This window comes from Protopterus annectens, chromosome 10.part0 (assembly GCF_019279795.1).
Source record: "Protopterus annectens isolate FY-2018-M chromosome 10.part0, PAN1.0, whole genome shotgun sequence".
In the NCBI taxonomy this organism is placed as follows: Eukaryota; Metazoa; Chordata; order Ceratodontiformes; family Protopteridae; genus Protopterus; species Protopterus annectens.
The window spans coordinates 779,645,766-779,666,432 of NC_056744.1; the positions used below are offsets into that span (position 1 = coordinate 779,645,766).

General features: G+C 35.8%; 1 protein-coding gene across 1 annotated transcript in view; it reads right to left on the reverse strand.

Annotated features, from left to right (window-relative positions):
- Positions 1 to 20,667, reverse strand: part of IL12RB2 (interleukin 12 receptor subunit beta 2) — a 581,203-nt gene that overhangs the window by 208,353 nt on the left and 352,183 nt on the right. Inside the window, exons 11-12 of the mRNA XM_044085599.1 lie at positions 12,256 to 12,357; positions 11,992 to 12,156 (exon numbers count right to left, since the gene is read on the reverse strand). Of these exons, the coding sequence (XP_043941534.1) occupies positions 11,992 to 12,156; positions 12,256 to 12,357 (267 nt within the window). The remainder of the gene's footprint in view (positions 1 to 11,991; positions 12,157 to 12,255; positions 12,358 to 20,667) is intronic.

Consider the following 20,667-nt stretch of genomic DNA (forward strand, 5'->3'; position numbering starts at 1 on the left):
TGTGTGTGTGTGTGTGTGTGTGCGTGTGTGTGTGTGTGTGTGTGTGTGTGTGTGTGTGTGTGTGTGTGTGTGTGTGTGTGTGTATATCGTGTATGGGAAAGTGAATGGGAGTTTGTACGTGAGCTAACATGTTGCAGCTGCTGTCATGCTTAACTACTGTAGGAAGTGTGGATATGCACTCACAGCAGTTAACTGCACTGCAGAGTCAGACAAATTATCTGATAATGAGGTCTTTCCTCACTGCAGCCAATTTATCTCTGAATCCTAAAATACCACATCATGAAACAAGGTCTTTTTACTGCAGCCACTACAGTGTTTTTTTTTCTGATTCCCCAGGACTGTCCTTTTTGAAAAGATATTTTTCAGTTTTCTATAGTTTCTAGTGATGACCATGTTGCTTATGCTGTTTCCTGCAAGACAGGAGTTTGCCTGTGAACTGACAGCAATTAATTTTCTATTGTTACTTGACCACTGAATTTCATCAACTCTTTTTTGTAAGTTGTTCAGCTGTGGATTTCAAAAAAGCAGTAATGGGGTAAATTTGAATGGTCTTTAGTGCTACAGATACATTATGTGGGTAAGCAGCTGTGCCACTGTGGATAATGTTGGCTCATGGGCCCCCTTTTCATCCCATCTTTCCTGGTAGATACCCATGCTCCTGTCCTGAGTGAAGTGTATGCACTGCTTTGTGTTCATTACTGTGCTCCTCCTTAGCGACCACATGCCGTCTCCTATGGGTTTTGCTAATGCAGTACTATAGCGCATCTAGTGTAAACCATCTGTGATCAGAATGCTATTTTCTATATACTGATCAAATGTTTGTTGCAGGTGGAATTATTATATCATTACTGCAAGCTGTGAGATTCCTGCTGACATATTCTCCATTTGAAATGAGGAGTGCAAAATTCATCCAACATTTCTACAATAGAAGAGTGTAAGGGGATCACCATGACTCAGCACTTTAATCTGTTTTTCATTGTCCTTGTCTTTCCTCATTTTTGCCCACCCAGTTCACATATTTTTCATACTCATTTTCTTATAATATGTTCATACTACTGGTGCATTCAAGGATATGGTATAAAGGCTGTACCAGTGCTGCCATTTAATATGTGATAGCATGGGGTTATGGTCTTCAAATCCAACCAGGCAAGTACTTTCACTTTTTAAGAACTACAGGTTTAATAATAGTTAGATCTGATGTTGCATTCCACTTAGCAATGTTCTGTTTCCCTTTCATCGGGATAGAATATATATAGTCTTGTGGTAGTTTGGTATGGTGGCTGTTTCCAGGCATAGTTTGGAACAGTGGCAGACTCCAGGAAGTCCACCATTAATGTGGCACCATATCTTCTATCTTGACTAACTTTTGTTCTCCATGAGCTTTCACTATGGAGGTTTATGCTATGCATACTCCACTTGGTTGCAATTAAAAAATTTTACAGAGAGACTTCAGTGTGTACTGGTACTAGTGGCTTCCTCATTAGCCTGTAGAACCATCTGCAATAGTTTAGACTGCCACCGTGAGTTCCCTTAAATCATGTGTAGTGCTAGGTAAACCACCCCTGTGCAGATGAGCTCTGCAGGCTATACAGAGATCATGTTTCTCCCTTTCTACCCAGTCATGGTACCTTCATGGTCTGTCCACTGGAATCTCATGAACTCATGAAAAGCACATAGTGCTTATTCTCTTATTAAATCAAAATGTGCTTCAACAAAGTATTAGTTTAAGGGTGTGCACACTTATGCAACCAGCTTATTGTGCGTTTTTTTTATTTTTTGTATTATTTCCCCTAAGATTTGTTTGTTTTTCAATTGAATTGTACAGGTTATAGGTCACATTAAAGACGGTTCAAATTTTTAAATGATTTATTGTGGTCTCATTTTTTTATATCACAAAAACCTGGCATTTTAACAGGGGTCTGTAAACTTTTTATATCCATTGTACTACATGTTTGCATCCTTTGGGATTGTGATACAGCACCAATGGTGTTTTTTTAAACAACTTATTAATTTTTAAACAATGATTGTACAAAATTATTTAAAGATAAATAGAACAAAAACATAACCATTAAAAGATGTCCACAACAAAATCAAATATAGAAAACTAAATCAATAAAATTTATCAAGTAAATCACTTAATTAATTTTGACCAAAATCTAAACTGGTGCATAATATTCAAAACTCAGTTTGGCAGTTGACAATTCTTTTTTACAGATATTTTTTTGCAAAATTAATGAATTCAGTGAAAGAAAGGGTAGTTTTACATTTCCAATTCTATGTGACTATTTTTCATGTTATAGCTAAAATGGACAAAAGGAGAAGCACCTGTACCCTAGAAATGGAATCTGGAAATGGAGCATTAAATAAGATGAAGGAGTTAGAATGATACAATTATCTGTCTACAAAGCATGGGCAAAATTTCTAAATTCAACCCCAAAAATTAGTTACTATTTTACAATCCAATATCATATGAAACCAATCTGTGTTAGAGAAATCATTACACCTCCAAAATTTAATTTTCCTATAGATATACATTAAAGCCACTTCATGTGGAGTTAAAAAAGCTCTGTGAAGAAATCTCCACTTATATATTTTCCAATAAAGAGAAGAAGTAGATTTTCCTGCAGATTTAAGAATTAAGCATTTATCTTCATCAGACAAGGCCTTCTCATTAATCTTAGTTGAGTAATTCCAAAATAATGAATCTGTGGAACCAAATTATTTTCTTATTATTTTATAAAAAGTTGATATATATGATTTATTCTTATTTGAGTTACTATTGATTTTGAAAAAAAAAAACCTCAATCATTTTTGGAATATGTTTTTTTTGAAAATATGTGGAGATTTCAACTTTATGACTAACATATTTTACAAGATTGTATATTCAACCAATTATTATTTTCTAAACAATGTCTTGCAATAAGATAATCTGTATTATCTGATTTATTTCCAATTAAGAATTGATGTCAAAAGAGATTAAATTTGCATCTCTAAAGTTTTATCATTTTGTTTATATTAAAAGTTCCCAAATAACCTGCAGTATTTGATATAGGGAACAATAGAAACAATAGATCTTTAACTATATAATTACAATTCATGAATCTTTTAAAATTTATAAAGATGTAATCAGTGAAGTGAGAGGAATAATATTTTTTCTTTCCATTTAAACATGTGTTTCAAAACCCAATAGGATTTATGAATTCCAAATTTAGAGAAAGATTCTACAACATAGCTGTTATTTATTAATCTTTCATGAATGGATTTCCAATTGGATTGGTAAGAGGAATTTAACCATAGCGATATTAAATTGAGAATTATGGATTTGGCATATAACTCAATATTTGGAGAACATAATCCATCGTCTTGTCAACTTTTAACATGACAATCAAATGATATTATTGGTTTATTGGGGAAACAGAGAAAATTTTGAAGAATTTAAATTAAATTTCTTAAAGATTTTTACGAGGGAAAATAATTAGTGATTGTAGATAAAAAAGTATTTTTGGTAGGATTTTCATTTTATTAAAGTAAGTCTATCTTCCATTGTAAAAATAACTGTTCCTATTAATAATTATTTTAGCAACAGTGTCTATTAAATTACTATAATTTACTGCTATTGAGTCTTTTACAGAACATTTAATATTAATTCCAAGATAAGTAATTTGTGAATCATCTCAAATACAATTCTTATAGTTTCTTAAATAATAATTAACTCTTTTATTAATAAGCAAAGTTTTTGTTTTCTCAGGCTTAAACATTACATCAACAGTGTTTGTGATGGAATGTGTTTATAATATTCTGTATTCTTACTAATAAAAAATGACTAAAAAATGTAACCTACAGGCAAGCAAATGCTTCAGTCTTATTAGCAACAACAAGGCTCACAAGATTTTCACTAGTGCTTGCCATATGAGAGGTGTGATTTTTGTAATTTAATAATGTTTTGAAATAATGTGAAATATGATTTTTTTAATTTGCATACTTTGTACAATATTATAAAACATCAGTGTGCTATCTATTATTGTCATACATTTCTGGAAAGCTAAAAATACAGACTCAGCTGAAGGAAACCCACTTCCACAAATGAATGTGACTCCACAATCCTTTATTGTAGAACAGATTTAGTGCTTTCATCTACTGATATACGTGGACTTCATCAGAATAACTGCCAATCATTTACTCATCCCTTATATAAACCAATTTGGCGCTAACATTCTACTTTAAAATTACTTTGGTGTTAAAGAGTTAGTGTTAGAAAATATTAACAACACCAGGGTCACTTTTGCAAATGGGAACTGCAACACGAAATATGTTATTTATATGGCTAAATGTATGATCTGCCCATGTTATTATAGTGGGAAAACGGAGAGATGCCTGAGTAATAGGATTTATGATCACCTATACAACATCACTAAGAAATATAAGTCAAATGCATTATTTAGGCACATTGATGCAAAAGGGGATGATCATACATTCAAATTTGCCATTCTTGAGCAGATTAAAATGGGTCCAAGAGGAGGTAATTTCAAGACATTATTAGGGTATAAGGAGACCAAATGGCAATTACTTACTGATGCTTTAAATTTTCCTGGTCTCAACGACTGCATAACCATTAAGCCTATTGTGCAAATGCGATCAAATGTAATAAAATAAAATAATAATAATAATAAAAAAATGTTTTTATTATTTGTTATGTTTTTGACACAGACATTATATATATTTTATATGTATGTGAATGTTGTTTTATGAATGCGTATATGTTGTATTTTAGCTTTTAATTAATTGGTGTATATTTCTTTAACACCAAAGTAATTCTAAAGTAGAATTTTGGCGCCAAATTGGTTTATATAAGGGGCGAGTAAATGATTGACAATTATTCTGATGAAGTCCACGTATATCAGTGGATGAAAGCGCTAAATCTGTTCTATAATAAAGGATTGTGAAGTCATATTGGTTTGTGGAAGTGCGTTTCCTTCAGCTGAGTCTGTATTTTTGGCGTGCATACTGTTTTGGATTTTGTTGTGTTGCTGTTATGCCAATTGTGCTTTAATTCATTTCTGGAAAGCTATTAACATGCTGAACAACTTTCCTACTGATGCATAAGGTATATCTTGCACACTGAATAATATAACCATTTGTTTAATTAATAATTTTGGCAAATAAGCATTTTACTTTCATAAATATGTAATATAGAATCAGCATCACCACAAACACTTTTCATAGGTTCATAGGGTCATAGGAGATTGTTAAGCTAATGGCTCAAGAGCCCTTATAAGCCTAGCCATATTTAACCTGAGTTTCCAAATTTTCAATAGCTAGGTGAATGAAGTTCACAGAGGTACACACCTATGCTATGGTATCTAATACTGATTGCCTCTGTCCATAAGGGACATGGGCACCACCCCAGGAGTAAATTTACAATTACCCACCCATTGATCTAAGTTGCATTTGAAGATGGTCAGGGAATGGCTTTGCTTCACGTGAATGTTAGCTTGTTCCAGAGAAGGGGTAGCCTCTGAGAGAATTATCTATCTCACCCACATGATTTATTTATGCCAGAGGTTTTTAATAGTAAAAACCAGTGTGTAGCACATTGTCTGAGGAAGAACATTCATATTTTATATATTTTTAACTTGTACTGTTAATGAGATATTACTGATCATATGCCCTATATTTTCAGTACAGGATTTGGGAGAAAGCCACTATAGAAGCAAGTCATTTCCTGTTGCCAAGACTTCAGTAATAGTAATTAGATTCCTGCTACTCAGGACTGAATAAGCTATGTACAAGTTCTCCACCATCAAAACCTTCACTGAGAGACCTTCTGTACATCACTTAGCATCAACTTTTCTGTCTTTCCTCCTAAAACTCCCCTGGCAACTTCATCATTATCTTCCCTTTTCAGTGGTCAGTTTCTTCTTACTCCAACCTGCAGATATCACTAATCCATCATCTTTTTTATTTTATAGCATCTTCACTCCCCCCCCCCCCTTGTCTGCTGACCATTAAGCCTTCTTCCATTTGGAAATGGATCATTTGTTTTGTGTAAAGTGGGATTTCTCTGTAGTGCTGGGATTAAAACTGTTTAGAGGAGTCCATTATTCATGAAAATAAGGGTATTTTTATGCCCCTACCAACCATATTCTGGCACGTTTGGACATTTCTAATGGCCTAACTCCAACCCTGGGTAGAGGGACATATGATATCACTGCAGAGGCCTATAATGCTTTACCAAAGTGAGTGTACATTCCTGCATACCCATCTTGAAGGCTGTCATCAGTCTGTGGCTTGGTGAGCCTAGCACCTACCTCAGGCTATGTACCTGTATCTTAGCCCCTTTTCCAATGGACTTCTGCAGTACATATTTGGCTCCATTCTTCTGTGCCCCCCAGGAAGGACATACCTATCCTCACCTATCAGCTCTATCAGTTACCTCAGCAACCAATGGATCCCAGGTTACCTGGGCATTAGTCAGGGCTTTAGGCCTCTACACCTCCACAGCTGGCTTTGTTATGTATTAATCTTACCAAAATGTTACAAACATAATTTAACATTGTCAGTGGTTTCCAGTTTTCCAGCCTTCCCCATCACACTTTCTGTGTCTGTCAGCAGAATTCATTGCATGCGTTCTTATAATTATTGCAATTATTATGTAAGCAATCTGAATGAATCCTATATAAAATGCCTATCCAAGGCCATCCACCCGAGATGATCAGCCTCAACAACATTTTCAGTTTTGTCTTCCTTCACAGCTCTTCTTATACTTCCCAACTGATCATTACTCTTAAGCCTATTCTGGAAAAGCCTATCTATTTCCTCCATAACACTAACAGTGAGTGCAGAGTATATCCAGTACTCACCAGACATTCCACACAAATAGCCTTCATTCTCTTGCTCTCATATGGGAAAGCCAAGTTGAAGCATTTTTTTCTTGCCTGTGGTCTGAAACCTTAGGTTTTTAAAACCACCTTAATGTATTTTCTATCAACTTAAATAACTAATTTTCTTTACTATATACGCCTGTGTCTGGATCTGACTCCTGCTGCATATACAAAATGAATCATTGTTTCACTATGCAGATTTCTAATTTCACACCACTTTTAAGTACAATCCATTTATATTCTCAGACTCTTTTTTTTTTCCTTTAATCTTATCCAACACTCAGTTCATGATCTGTACAAAATTTTCATCAGTCTTTCTACAAAAATGGCCTTTCACCTCCTCCACAATCAGTTCGTATTCTTGGTTAAGTCCTTCCTTCCCTGTTCTCCTCAGACTTCAATCGTCTGCTGTCAGAATAACTGTAAAATCATCAGGAAAAGCTAGAACAGACATTGTAACATTGACCCTGATCCATTTACTTGTTCTCAGACATATAATCAATCCTTGTGGATAGGTTTCCTCTTTTATAAGTAAACCAGTTCTGACTAAAAAAACTGCACTAACACATTATTTTCGTTATCAAATTCGCTTCACTACTACTTCTCCTTGCCCATATTATTTCATACTGAAAAAAATAAAATATATATGTCTGACAGCTTGATACAATTTCTTTCTCTACATCATAGTCATATTATGTAAGAACTAACAACCCTTAACCACGGTGAACTGTAAAATAATCAATATACTCATTGTATTAAGTTTGAGTTTATTTTTTGCACACTGTAAAAAAAGGCCTGTCTAGCCAATCACCTATCTTACTATATCGACTATGAATTTCATTTTGAAATTAATTCAGACCTCAGAATTTTCTTTTCTTTCAAAAAACAAACAGATTTCCCTTTTCACAATGCAGTAGTCATGTATCTTTCCTTTACATACTATATACCTTAGATGCAACTTCTATCTGCTTTTCTCCTTGTATAACAATCTGTCATCCCTAACTATCGATAGCTGTTCTCGTGGCATTAATTCTCGTGACATTCACGTTTAAGCTGAGTATAATCCATCCCATTGCCCTAACGACACTGGCTCCCATATTTCATTCCCTGTGCCTTTTCCTTTTACTGACTCTTTCCTCTATGCTACCCCTTGTTCTTTCCCTCAGCTCATCATCCCTTCTTCACCTGTAATCCATCCTTAATCTCACTCCCCAAAGACTCAGACTTGATTGCTGTGCTTAAACATTCAACCTTCACTGTGGGCTGTTGCTTACCCCTTGCTTGATAGCCCCCTCCCCATCTGCTGTACATAGCACTTTTCTGTTCTGTAATATCCATAGCATCTTGTCCTGTAATAGACATATTCTTATCACCCCTCCACACACACAATTTCAACATCTGCATTGACTAAATTTATTCTGTTGTTCACATACACTGAATAGACAGTCTGGTCTAAAATGTCTTTGTTGGCAGTCAGTGAAGTTTGGCACAAATGTTACTTTGTATATTTTACACACAAAATATGGAGCATAGTCTTTTGATATACCCTATCAAGGTAAAAAAAAAAAAGATTGAGTTGCCCCACAAAATACACAGATGTGTACACACACACACACACACACACACACACACACACACACACACACACACACGCACACGCACACACACACACACACACACACACACACACACACACACACACACACACACACACACACACACACACACACACATATCACATAGTAAGTCTTTCTATACCAAGGTATCACTATGCAAAAGATTGTCATTACATTTATGGACAAATTAGGTGCTTCTGAGCATCATGTTCATAGTCTGTTATTATCTTATAGCTTTTGTATCTAATTTACCATAAAGTTACTGTATCAATGTATTGTCTGTGTTCTGTAAAACATTTCTGAAAAAAAAAAAACCTCTTCCTCTTGTTTTCTGTCATATTAATCCAACTAGATAGCTGTGTACAGCTTTCAATTTACTGAACTCCAAACAAACAAGGCTGCATTTAAATATTGTTCATTCTCAAAACTAATATCACATGTACTTTGTAAACCACAATCTTCTTCTTCTCCTTTTGGCTTTTTCCCATTAGGGGTCGCCATAGCAGAACAATGGTCTGCAGAACGATAGGCAGTGGAGTTTTACTGCGCAAGTTGCCAGCCTAGCACCCAACCTTCCACAGACTGCACACACGTGCGCACACTCACGCCTTGGGCCAATTTAGAGTGTCCAGTCCACCAAATTAAACCTGAGGATGTCACATCTTTCAAAAAAACAACTCTTCCACTCCTTCACAACTCCAAGTATGTACATATACAAAATGAAGAACACCAGTTGCTGTACGTCTGAACTTTTTAATTCTTTTTTTTTTTTTTTTTTTTTTTTTTTACGTTTGAACTTTTTAATTCTGGTACCTCGGCCTTCGCCTTCTCCTGGAATACAATTTACATAACAAACACCACCCATTTTTAAAGAACATTTTAATTGAATTATTGATGCACCATCCCCTAATTATACAATTGGGCTCCCTTTAATACTGTTGCACAACACCAATCTGGCATCTTTCCCTCTATTGCATAAATAAATTTATTACAAAAAATATATATGACATTTATTCATTAAAACTGTAATATAAACAGTACTTGTGCTTTTTTTCTTTATTTACTCTTTAGTAAGACCTGCTATAGTCCTACTGCATAATATAATTTAATAAATGTAAATACCACTTTCCACATTACCCTTGCATACATATCATTGAAATTTTATTAACAAACAATTCTTCAAACTAGTTATTTCCGAGAAATATGTGGAATGCACACTAAACTTCCATGTTCATCCCATTGGGAAACAATGTTTTCAAATTGAAAATGAACCTAGATTCCATCAATAATAATTTTTCCCGGAACATGGCCTCATTACCAAATACATTGGGCCTGCCCAATACACTGAATACAAATCCCTCTGGAACCCCCCTGTGTTTATCACAAAAATGTCTTCCTACCGGACTCTCCATTCTCTTGTGACTTATGCAAGACATGGAAGGCAGAACTTCACACCAGTCAGTTTCTCTGGGTCTTGCTGTAGCACATATGGCTTCTGCTTGTACTTTGCCAGTTCTGGTGCACTTTATACTACCCCCTTCTCTCACTGAGGCATTACTCACATGTGGTCTTGTACTTTCAGGACTCTCTTCTAGCCTGCAAGCACTAACACTATGAAATCTAAGCAGAATGTCTTCACTATGATATCACCGCTTTACCAGGTTGTGAAGAAGTATCATCTGATAACCTCTCTCTGCTGTTTAGAGCTTAAAGCAAAGGGTAAAGAAGCAGATTTTGTACCACAGTTAATGTCATTTATATTTCTAAATTTTTGGCATATCCTTACTTTCAGCACTGCACCTGGCAAATTTTTTCCTGAGTCTGTACAAATACCCTCAAAGGTCTTATCCCTGACAATAGATTATAGGGCTGTTGGAACCAACTAAGTAACTAACTAGTTAAATGCAAGAATAAATGGACTATCCAAGATTCTAAATTCTATATGGTTTACTCATCTAAATCTTTTACCCTTTTTCAACACGACATAGACAGTCTAGAAAAGACAGCATGACAACAGCAATCATGTTTATTTAAAAGTTATGGACAGTAACTTTTATGCAGTCATGCATACTGTGCGTTTTCTATGCATTTGTTTATCACAAAGTTAGTGCTTAAAAAAGCAAACATTTTCTTTGGGTTGTCTAGTTTCTTCCCATATTCCAAAAGTGGGCTGGTTGATTGGCTGTACTAATGTCCTTGATCCCAGGTCAGGTATGCAAAAGGTGGTCCCAGGTCAGGTATGCAAAAGGTCTATGGACCTGTCCACTTACCCAGTAAACAAATGCTAAACAAAAAAAAATAACCAAATAAAGTTAGCAGGATATATATATATATATATATATATATATATATATATATATATATATACATATACAAATAAAATGAACAAATGTTCAACTTATCTGTCCCATTTCTGTACTTCTACATGCATTTTTTGTCTTAATTTCTTCAATTACTCAACTGCAACTTTATATAAATAATGACTTGATCTGGGGTATGAGTACTATGGTGTTAAAAGACAGAGTATTATTCTGAGCAACCTTTTACTAAACTACACATTTGAAATGTGCTGTACTATTGTAACTCCTACTCAGTCCTGTCTTACTTCTTTTCTGATCTGTCATCCTTGGTAAGGCTTTTTGTGGCATGTTGACAACACAATTAAAATGTACATTTTTATGACTATGTAATTAGAAAAATACACAAAAGCAAACGTCATTGTTTATGTCTAATTAGTATTTAGACAAAAGTATCTAGAATCATTTTTTGAATGTTATTTGTTTTCCTTTACAGTAATAAATTTGTTGTTATTTCATTTCTGAGTATAGGTCTGATAGGATATGTAGCACTACATTGTTTTTAAGGGTTTCCTTTGGAAACAAACTCATAAACCAGGTCAGACACATGCAGAATTGCTGGCTCCAATGTGAGAATAGCAGACTGTCTTCACTTTATTACAAAAATAGGCCAGTTTATCAAAAATCCAGCCTTCAGGAGTAGTTAAAACAGTCCAAAACTTCAGCAGTCGATTAGTTTTAAATAATAAAAATAAAAAATTTAACGAGACTTAGTTACTGTAAGAATTCAGATTTATTCATGTATGATAAGCATTTTGTCTGCTAACTGGACTTTATGAGATTGCCTTTGTAAAAACAGCTTTATGTGTGAAATATATATAGTTATACAAGAACAAAGTCATAAATCAAGAATGAAAAACATCCATAGATGCGAGTTGAGAGTATGAAGTGATTCATGATACCATAACTACACAGAATATTCAAAACTAATTAAAACGCAAATTGCAACACCTTTGTCCTCTGTAGTAGACAAACAGCCTTAGTAGTATAAAAACTATCACTCTAGCTCCCCCTAGTGCAGCTTCTACATGAACTCCAAGCTTTTCTTTCTTTTTAAACAAATTACTAAAGCCAAACATTGTCATAACACAATTTTGACATATAAAACTGTTGATCGTATTTGTACAGTATACGTACCATACACTAGAGGATGTACGTCAGTTTGTTTCTTCACATAGATTTTATAACGAATAATACAACCCATTTGCTGTTGCGGTGGGACTTCCTTCCATGAAAGCAGAATACTGTATTCCATTCCTATGGCGACAGCTTTACAGGATACTACAGGACTTGACAAAGGAGCTACAGTCAATAAAACAGTGACATTAAAATGCAGAAAATGCAAGGAGCTGCCTAATAGAATGTCTTGACAGAATCCATTTGTGCAGTCTCTCGATTTACCTTTCTGCATGGAAAAGCCTTGAGTGGTAACAGCAACCCCTGCTCCACAATGAGTTACAGCATAAACATTAATGCGATAGCATATACTAGGCCTTATATTGTCTGTGGGAAATGAAAAAGACAAAAAAAAAATAACATCTGAAGTATTATTTTTAAACCATTAAAGATTATTTTTTCTTAGTATCCTGAGCACTACAGCTTTATGACATCAGTAAGCGTACAATCCATTGTCCATTCATTCATTTTGTTTGTCTTACAGTAGAAAATAGTGCTGGGGAGGTTCTAGTTCCATCTTCTATCCACGGTTTTGTTGATTTCTACATTTAGAAGCAACTGCTGTCAGTTCACTTGAACATGTTTTCAGGATCATAATTACAGTATAGTTATAAACTGAACAGTATCTCAGAGTAACTCCTCATAGGGAAATATGACTTTTAGCTCCTGCAGGGTTTGGTGTTGTCTACAAACTAGTACTATATAGGCAACTGTGTACTGGAAGCCACATTCAGACTTGGCCTTATCTGTCTAACTGTAAACTTTTGGCAGGTTTTTAGATTGAAGTTAAAACAAGCAAGCAAACAATCAAACAAACAAAACAATACAAAACATGTCAGTGGTTTGGTAGAGTAGACTGAATGGAAACAGTGAATAATTTATGTAGTAAAGTAGGGTTAGGGAAGAGATAGAGAGAGAGGTGAAAAAGTTGAGATGGAGAGACAGAGAAACAGACAGCCTACAGTTATACAGTATATTTATGGCAAGACTAGAGAGACAAGAAAATATTGATAGTTTGGAGATACATAATATGAGAAAAAGTGCCTACATGTTATCTAGGTCTCTTTTACTGGTATGACATAATTGTCTGATGGTAAAATGAAAACTCACTACAGTTAGCATCACACATAGTGATGACAATGGCTGGTGCATCATTGGCTGTTCAGTGCTGTTGACACTGCCATCCTTACTTTTACACTGTACAGCAGTGCATAGCAAACAACATACATATATACATACAGGACTGAGAATAAATATGTAGACCCCTGTATAAAGACATACACACGTTACTGGTCACAGAAGCAGTACATACTACTTCCAGGTATCAGGAAGGGATCTAAAGGTATTAATTATACAAGGTATTTGATACAGTTCCTACATCTTTCTTCAACTTTGCTGGAGATGTAAGCATTTTATATCCAATATTACAAAAAAAAAAAAAAAAAAAAGAAACAGAGTCCCTGGAAAAAATACTAGATGGGAATTTTTGGAAATGAGCAATGGTCACACTTCTTTCTCTTCCACATGATCTGCTGCAGAGTCTCTCTGAAAATAGAAGAAATACAGGCTGAGATAAAAGCATCACAAAACTAGTATTTAAATAATTTTGCTGCCCAGAGGAAATAATTTGTTCTGCTGAAGATCTTGTCTAGAAGAACTGCTATACTGATCAACATTCAAAACATGATGGTATGTTTTGCTGATATAAGATCTTAATTATTTTTACCTGGGGCATGTATAGTTTAGAAAAAAAGGTTTAGGAAATGAAATACTTCCTATGGGGATCATGCAGGTAAATGGTTGGCCATATAAATACTGGGCAAAAAAAGTAGCTTATTTCTGCTTACATTCCAAAGCAAGGGCTAAAGTCTGACTAGCAGCTAGAACAAACATGAAATCAGATATACAGCTTCTTAAAACAACATACAAGCAAGACTGTATGGCATACTGCAATGAAGTTTATATGACTGTTACAACAGAAGCTGAAGCTCCCACAGAAAGTCTAGCACACACAAGGACTCCTCAGCCAGCATGGTATGTTTTAGGTTCATAGGTTGGTACTAGGCTATCGGCCCTAGGGCCTATACAAGCCTAGCCATAACAATTCCCTGGCTATTTCTTCCCACACTATTTACTTCCCTGGACCCCTGTCTAGCAGGGCAACGGACATGATCCCCGTGGTAAATTTCCTTTTAGGAAAAAGGTATAATAAACAGCAAAGGACGTGAAATAAGGCAAAACGGTTAAAGGTACACAATGGCTGTAAATGAGTAGTGCAATTTCTGAGAGTGGTATTGTCCTAGAATAAAGAAAGGATATTTGTAAGAAAATGGCTATAGGGAAAACCTTCTAAAGTTAAATGAGGAGAATGAGATGACATCTTAACAATGGATAGCTTTACGGAAGTAAAAATCTGAGACAGTCTTCATGTTTAATACTCCCTAAATTATCAAAAGTCTTTAATACTTCCATATACTTTCTCTTAGATGCATTCCACAAAGTTAAAACTCAAAAGCCTAAGGGCATTCTTTGTAAAAAGCAGTGGAATTGCTCATGGGGTACAGAGGTCTCAGCTGAAATTGTACTCATTTTAGCAAAATCTGCCTTTCATTGAAATATGTACATGGATATATACACCTCGACCATATCTGTAGTAGCATAGTTCTATCAGTAGCCAGACTTTGTCTTAAACTAATAGAAGTTTGTTTTTGCCCTTTGACCACTAAACCCCTCCCACCTTCTTTCTAACAATACACATTTACTGTTTACTGGTCTACTACCAGAGTCTAAACAAAACTTATAAAATATGCTCTGACCAACATGCTGAGGTACATGAACATTATTAAAACAATAAAATGATAAGCACTTTCAGGAATAAAAAACCTTCTTCAGATCTGTACCAGAGTGTCTCAGTTCATTAGCTGCTGGTCCTATTGGTGGTAATAGTAATAGCTTCATAATCACATCTCTTTCTGTTCTATTTCTTATTTATTGATAACTAAAAATAGTTTGGGGTTTCTGCAACCAGTGGCTTAGCTAGACTTTGTGCAGCTTGGGGCTGTCTGAGTTTGCTGTCCCTTCCCCCAAACAAAATCATGGTCAGATGGTATCCCCCCCATACACAGTCCTCCTCTCCTGCTGCCATTCCAGTGTCCCATTACTTGGCTATTTTCCACCATTTACCATAAACACTGTAATATGCATACTGCTTTATGCTTTATGTCTACAATGATTATTTGGATTTCATTTAAAACTTTTATTTTAAAATTTTTAGCACAAACACTGATAGACATCTGCTAAACAAAGCAATGCAGTCTCTCAGTGAAAACAGACTTAGCATTAAAACTTCTCTGCCCTTGAAACTCACATTAATTGAAACAGCATTGAAACCCACATTCAAAGAAAATGCATCTGATCAGTGGTGAATAAAGCTTATATTTGGGCTGTTTTCAAATCATAGACCCCTTGCACATATATTTAGGACCATGCCAACATGCACGTGTCCTTTGATTCACCTTCCTGATTGTATTAAATTATATTTCTTGTATAATACAGCACACTTGTTAGACCTTGTTTTAAATTTGTTTTGAACATTTTTCCAGTAAGAAATGAAACAAAATGTATGAACCAATAATGACAAAACTGGCCAATTCAGAACATTTCCATCCTAAAAGTCTCCTCCAACTTCTCTCATTACAATCCACCAATATCAGTAAAGATGCACAATCTCTGCAGAAGTAAAATAATCTAAATAATTCCACATGTAACTAATGAAGATGTTGCTGCTAGCAAACAATTTTATATTTCCTTTTTTCATCTACAAATAAACTGCCTGCTGCCCTTGAAGTACAAATTGCCTATGTTGCATTAAAAATGGTACTGTAAGCTGGTAATATTGCAATAGGGAATGGATGGCAAACTGATAACATGTTCATAGTTACTAGGTACCTCCTCTAGAGAAGGATAGTCTGAAGACTGCAGCATCCACCCCCTTTAAAGTACAACACAGTACAGTATCAGAAATCCATCTTCATACTGTGGGAGTAGAACCTATGGCCTTCTGCATCAAAAGCAGGTATAATTACCTGTTGTGCTACAAACAATGCTTTTAAATACTTTAGCACAATAGTGATATAATTTGCTAAACAACAGTTGCACATTGCAAACAGACTTGGCATAAGCAACACTAAACTCTTCCCCTGAAGCTCTCAGCTCCTTGTAAAATGCATTTGACACTCAACTATATCTGTCAACTTTGCAGCACAAATCTGGAAAAAGCCAAAACTTGTTGGGGGGGGGGGCATTGGCCCAAAACCAGGGAAACATTTTAAATATTGCTTGTTATGACTCTTTCTCAAACGGGGGACAGGAACAACATTATTTCAATCAATGGAAATGAGCAGATAAACTGAGATTTTTCCCTTATCTGGAGATAGCTAGAACAATATTTTCCCATCATTCTAATGTATATGATTCAAAAGCATAAGTAGTATCTGTGCTGAGGGAATAATTACATTACTAGAGTTGGGTCTCCAAAAGAAGGTGCTCACATTTGTAACCTTGTTTCATTTTAATAACCCCTCGAACACACACACACACACACACACACACACACACACACACACACACACACACACACACACACACACACACACGTAAAGCAGATCGAACACTTACATTCACACACACACACACACACACACACACACACACACATGTAAAGCAGATTGAACACTTACATTCACACACACACACACACACACACACACACACACACACACACACACACACACACACACACACACACATACACACATAAAGAGGATAGAAGCAAGTAAGCCAGATCGATCTAACAAGTATCGAAAAAGGCTAAACAATTTGCAAATTATTTAGATGCCTATGTTCATTGCAAAAAATATTTTTGTCCTTTTATTTTTTTCAAGAAGCGAGCTATTTTATTAGTTCTCTGAGTACACATGGAGTAAATGGGACAATACATTTTTCCTTATGGAACCATTTAAAGCTTGATTACCACGAGGTCTAGAAAATTGCTTCAGTCATTCCAGGCTACAGTTTACCGACCAACTACATAGTCATGTTGTTTTTTGCATTTGCAACACGGTATGCCAAAAGTACCCGAATAGTTTCTTGTAATATTTTCTCCAGCTACGTATTTGGATCAAGAGACTGCACACAGATAGCATCCATCCAGTAGCAGTCAATAGTCTGTACAACTCCAACTCTAATACAAAGAACTACACAGTTTAAGTGAAACTCCTAATATAAATCAAGAGATATCTGTAGGCTTAGCTAAACACATTGAATGCATTTATACTGCTATTACACTTTGAATGATGCAGAAGTAACTAAAAGGTGACAAAAGAGATTACCTAGCTGTTACTTAAAACACAATAATATTCAACCATTTCTATGTGTGCATATATTTTTGTCTATGGTTCTCAGTTATTTCCAGAATAATTCTAGCTTTCACCTGTCGCATAAAAGCTAAGTACAATGCTGGTGATAGGCATAGGTTAATACAAAACTGGAATCCCAATATGACATAATATTATTAAACACTTAAAAATACTATTAGTTGACAGCTGTGACATCACCATATACCAGAACTTTAACACAAACTTGAGCACTGGCACACAAGAGGAAGAACAGCAGTGTTACCACAATGTTTGTAAGCTTCAAAACAAAATGTCATGACCCTTGCTCAAACAGGGGACATAAAACTACGTTATTTCATTCAATGGAAATGAGCAGAAAAACTGAGATTTTTCTCTTCTCTGGACGTAGCTTCAACACTTTCCCATTGTTCTAAGGTAAATAATTCATGTGCAAAAGTAGTATCTGTGCTGAGGGAATAATTACATTACTAGATTTAGGTCTGCAAAAGAAGATGCTCACATTTGTACCCTTGTTTTATTTTAATAACCTCCTGAACATACATACATACACACCCAAGTAAAGTAGCTCGAACACTTATATTCCCATACACACAAGCGATCGAACACTTACATTCCCACACACACAAGTAAAGCAGATCAAACACTTACATTCTGTGAATACGTTAAATGCATTCCACACACACCCACCCTTAACAAATAAAGCAGATCGAACACTTGTTTAAAATTGTGCACAAGCAGAAAGGAAGAACAGGATGTGTGTGCGACAACACACACACAGATGCGATGAGACAACACTATTCTTAAAGAAGAACGCCCTTAAAAAAAAAAGTATTTATTTTAACTAAAGTTAATGTGACATCCCCAAAAGTGCCACCTGGGGTGGACCACCCCTCTCACCCTCCTCTAGCTACGCCACTGTCTGCAGCACTGAACATTTGAGATTATCTTGGCCGTTTCTATCTGCTGTGCTTGAAGACAACTATTGCCAGACTGCATTCCTGACACCTGACCTCATCTTCTGCACTAAGCAGCTGCAACTAGAAACTTACCTTTTTAGAAAGGCATTCCATACAGTTGATAAGGTTTCATTGTACCCTAAGTTAATCTCCTAAGAAAACAAATACAAACAAAGAAAACAATATTTTCCATTGTAGGTAGTATGCTATGTATTATGATCCTCAGGTCTGCTTTTTTTATGGGGCCAATATTTGACAAATATGAGTTAATGGTGGGATGGTTCACGGCAACATTACTAATGATCTGTATGCACCTGATAGACTGTTTTCTGCAGATTGGCCCACAGGCCCAGGTGTCCCAGATTTTATTAGGGCTTGGGCATCTGAAGCACTGGTAGGGAAAGATAAGTAGGTCTGTCCTGGGGGGGGGGGGTTGCCCAGGGCAAACAAACTGGTTTGAGTTCCCTAATGGAGACTGGACAAACAACCGTGAAGTGTTACTGAGGGTGGGCTGGGCATCCTACTCACATCAGCTCCTTGCAGTTCAGTACTAATGCTGCTTACATGCTCTATCTTTGAATATTACTAGGCATGTGCAGGGTTGGGATTAAATAGGGGAAAACCCATACCAGCAGTATAACATTGTCCATAGACACTTCAGTCTGTTTGCTGGTCACAACCCTAATGACCCTTCCAATTTTAGACCAATTGCCCTTCTCTCACCCCTAGCAAAAATCACGGAAAAATGTATTCATCAGCAACTTGTGCACTATCTCTCTCTTCATAACATAATAGCAAACTGTCAGCATGGCTTTAGACCTCACCACAGTACCACCACTGCCCTTCTTTCCTTTGTAGATACTATCAACAAAAATCAAAACAACAATACTCTCTCTTCCGCTCTTTTCATTGATCTCTCTAAAGCTTTCGACATGGTCAACCACTCTCTCTTAATCAACATTCTTGAATCTCTCTCTTGTGATAAATTCGCCATTAATTGGTTTAAATCTTATCTTAACAACAGACAACAAGCAGTAATATGGGAAAACCATATCTCATCACTCTTGCCCATTTCCATCGGAGTTCCCCAGGGCTCCATTCTTGGTCCACTTCTGTTCTCCCTCTTTATTAACGATCTTCAGACTGCAATCCCACAAGCAACCTGCATACAATACGCAGATGATTCAACCCTTATCTGCTCGGCACCATCCTCTACAGAACTGATCTCACTGACCCAAAATACCTTTAATACTGTAGAAACATGGTTTTCTAGACGGTTTCTCCTTCTAAATGCCAAAAAAACAAAACTCCTCCTCTTCTCCCCCACCACTCGGTCCCCCCCTTTAAACTTTACCATTTCCTCAAATAATGGTACTCTCATCTCACCTGATCCTACTACAAAACTTTTAGGAATAACCATTGACAATAATCTCTCCTTCGATCAGCACATTAACAACAACATCAAGTTAGTTAACAGAAAAATAGGATCCCTATATCGCATCAAACCTTTTCTAACCCCAGCAACTAGAACCAAAATTGCACAATCTCATCTTTTATCAACTCTCCTATATGCTTCCCTATTTATACAAACCTTAAGAAAAGTAATCTTAACAAACTTGCAACTTGCTATAACAACATAGCTCGCTTCGCCACTAGTAACCCATTTAGGACCCACCATTGTATAAACCTAAAACAACTAGGCTGGCTTGAATTTCAAAACTACCTTATAATTCCTCAACTCACTATTGCCCACAACATATTACACCTACCTGACAACACCCCAATACTCTCTCAACTTCTAATCCCTTACAACAATCTCAACTCACTTCACTCCTCTTGTAAACTCATGGCAAAATCTATAAAGGCAAACAACACAGCAGGTGATTCTCTATTCACTAACACAATAGGTATTAGTTGGAATCTCTTACCTAGTGACATAACTCTGACTACATCCCTGCCACTTTTCAAACAGAAAATTAAACAGTACTTCCAAAATCATAGGCTGTGTTCCTGCAATACACCTGACTAACCATTTTCTCTTACTCTGTTTCTCCTCCACTCTTTTCATCTCTACCCTATTCAGTTCTGTTCCTTTTACTGTTTGAGATTTAAGTATGTACTTTTTTGTACAATTGTGGATATTTAATGAACTGCTTATTGTAAACTTGTTTCTCTTTTAAATTATCTTTCATTCTTTTTGTTTTTGTAATTTCTGATTTAGCTATATCTTAGAGTAGTAAATTTTTTTATGTAATGTACTTAGT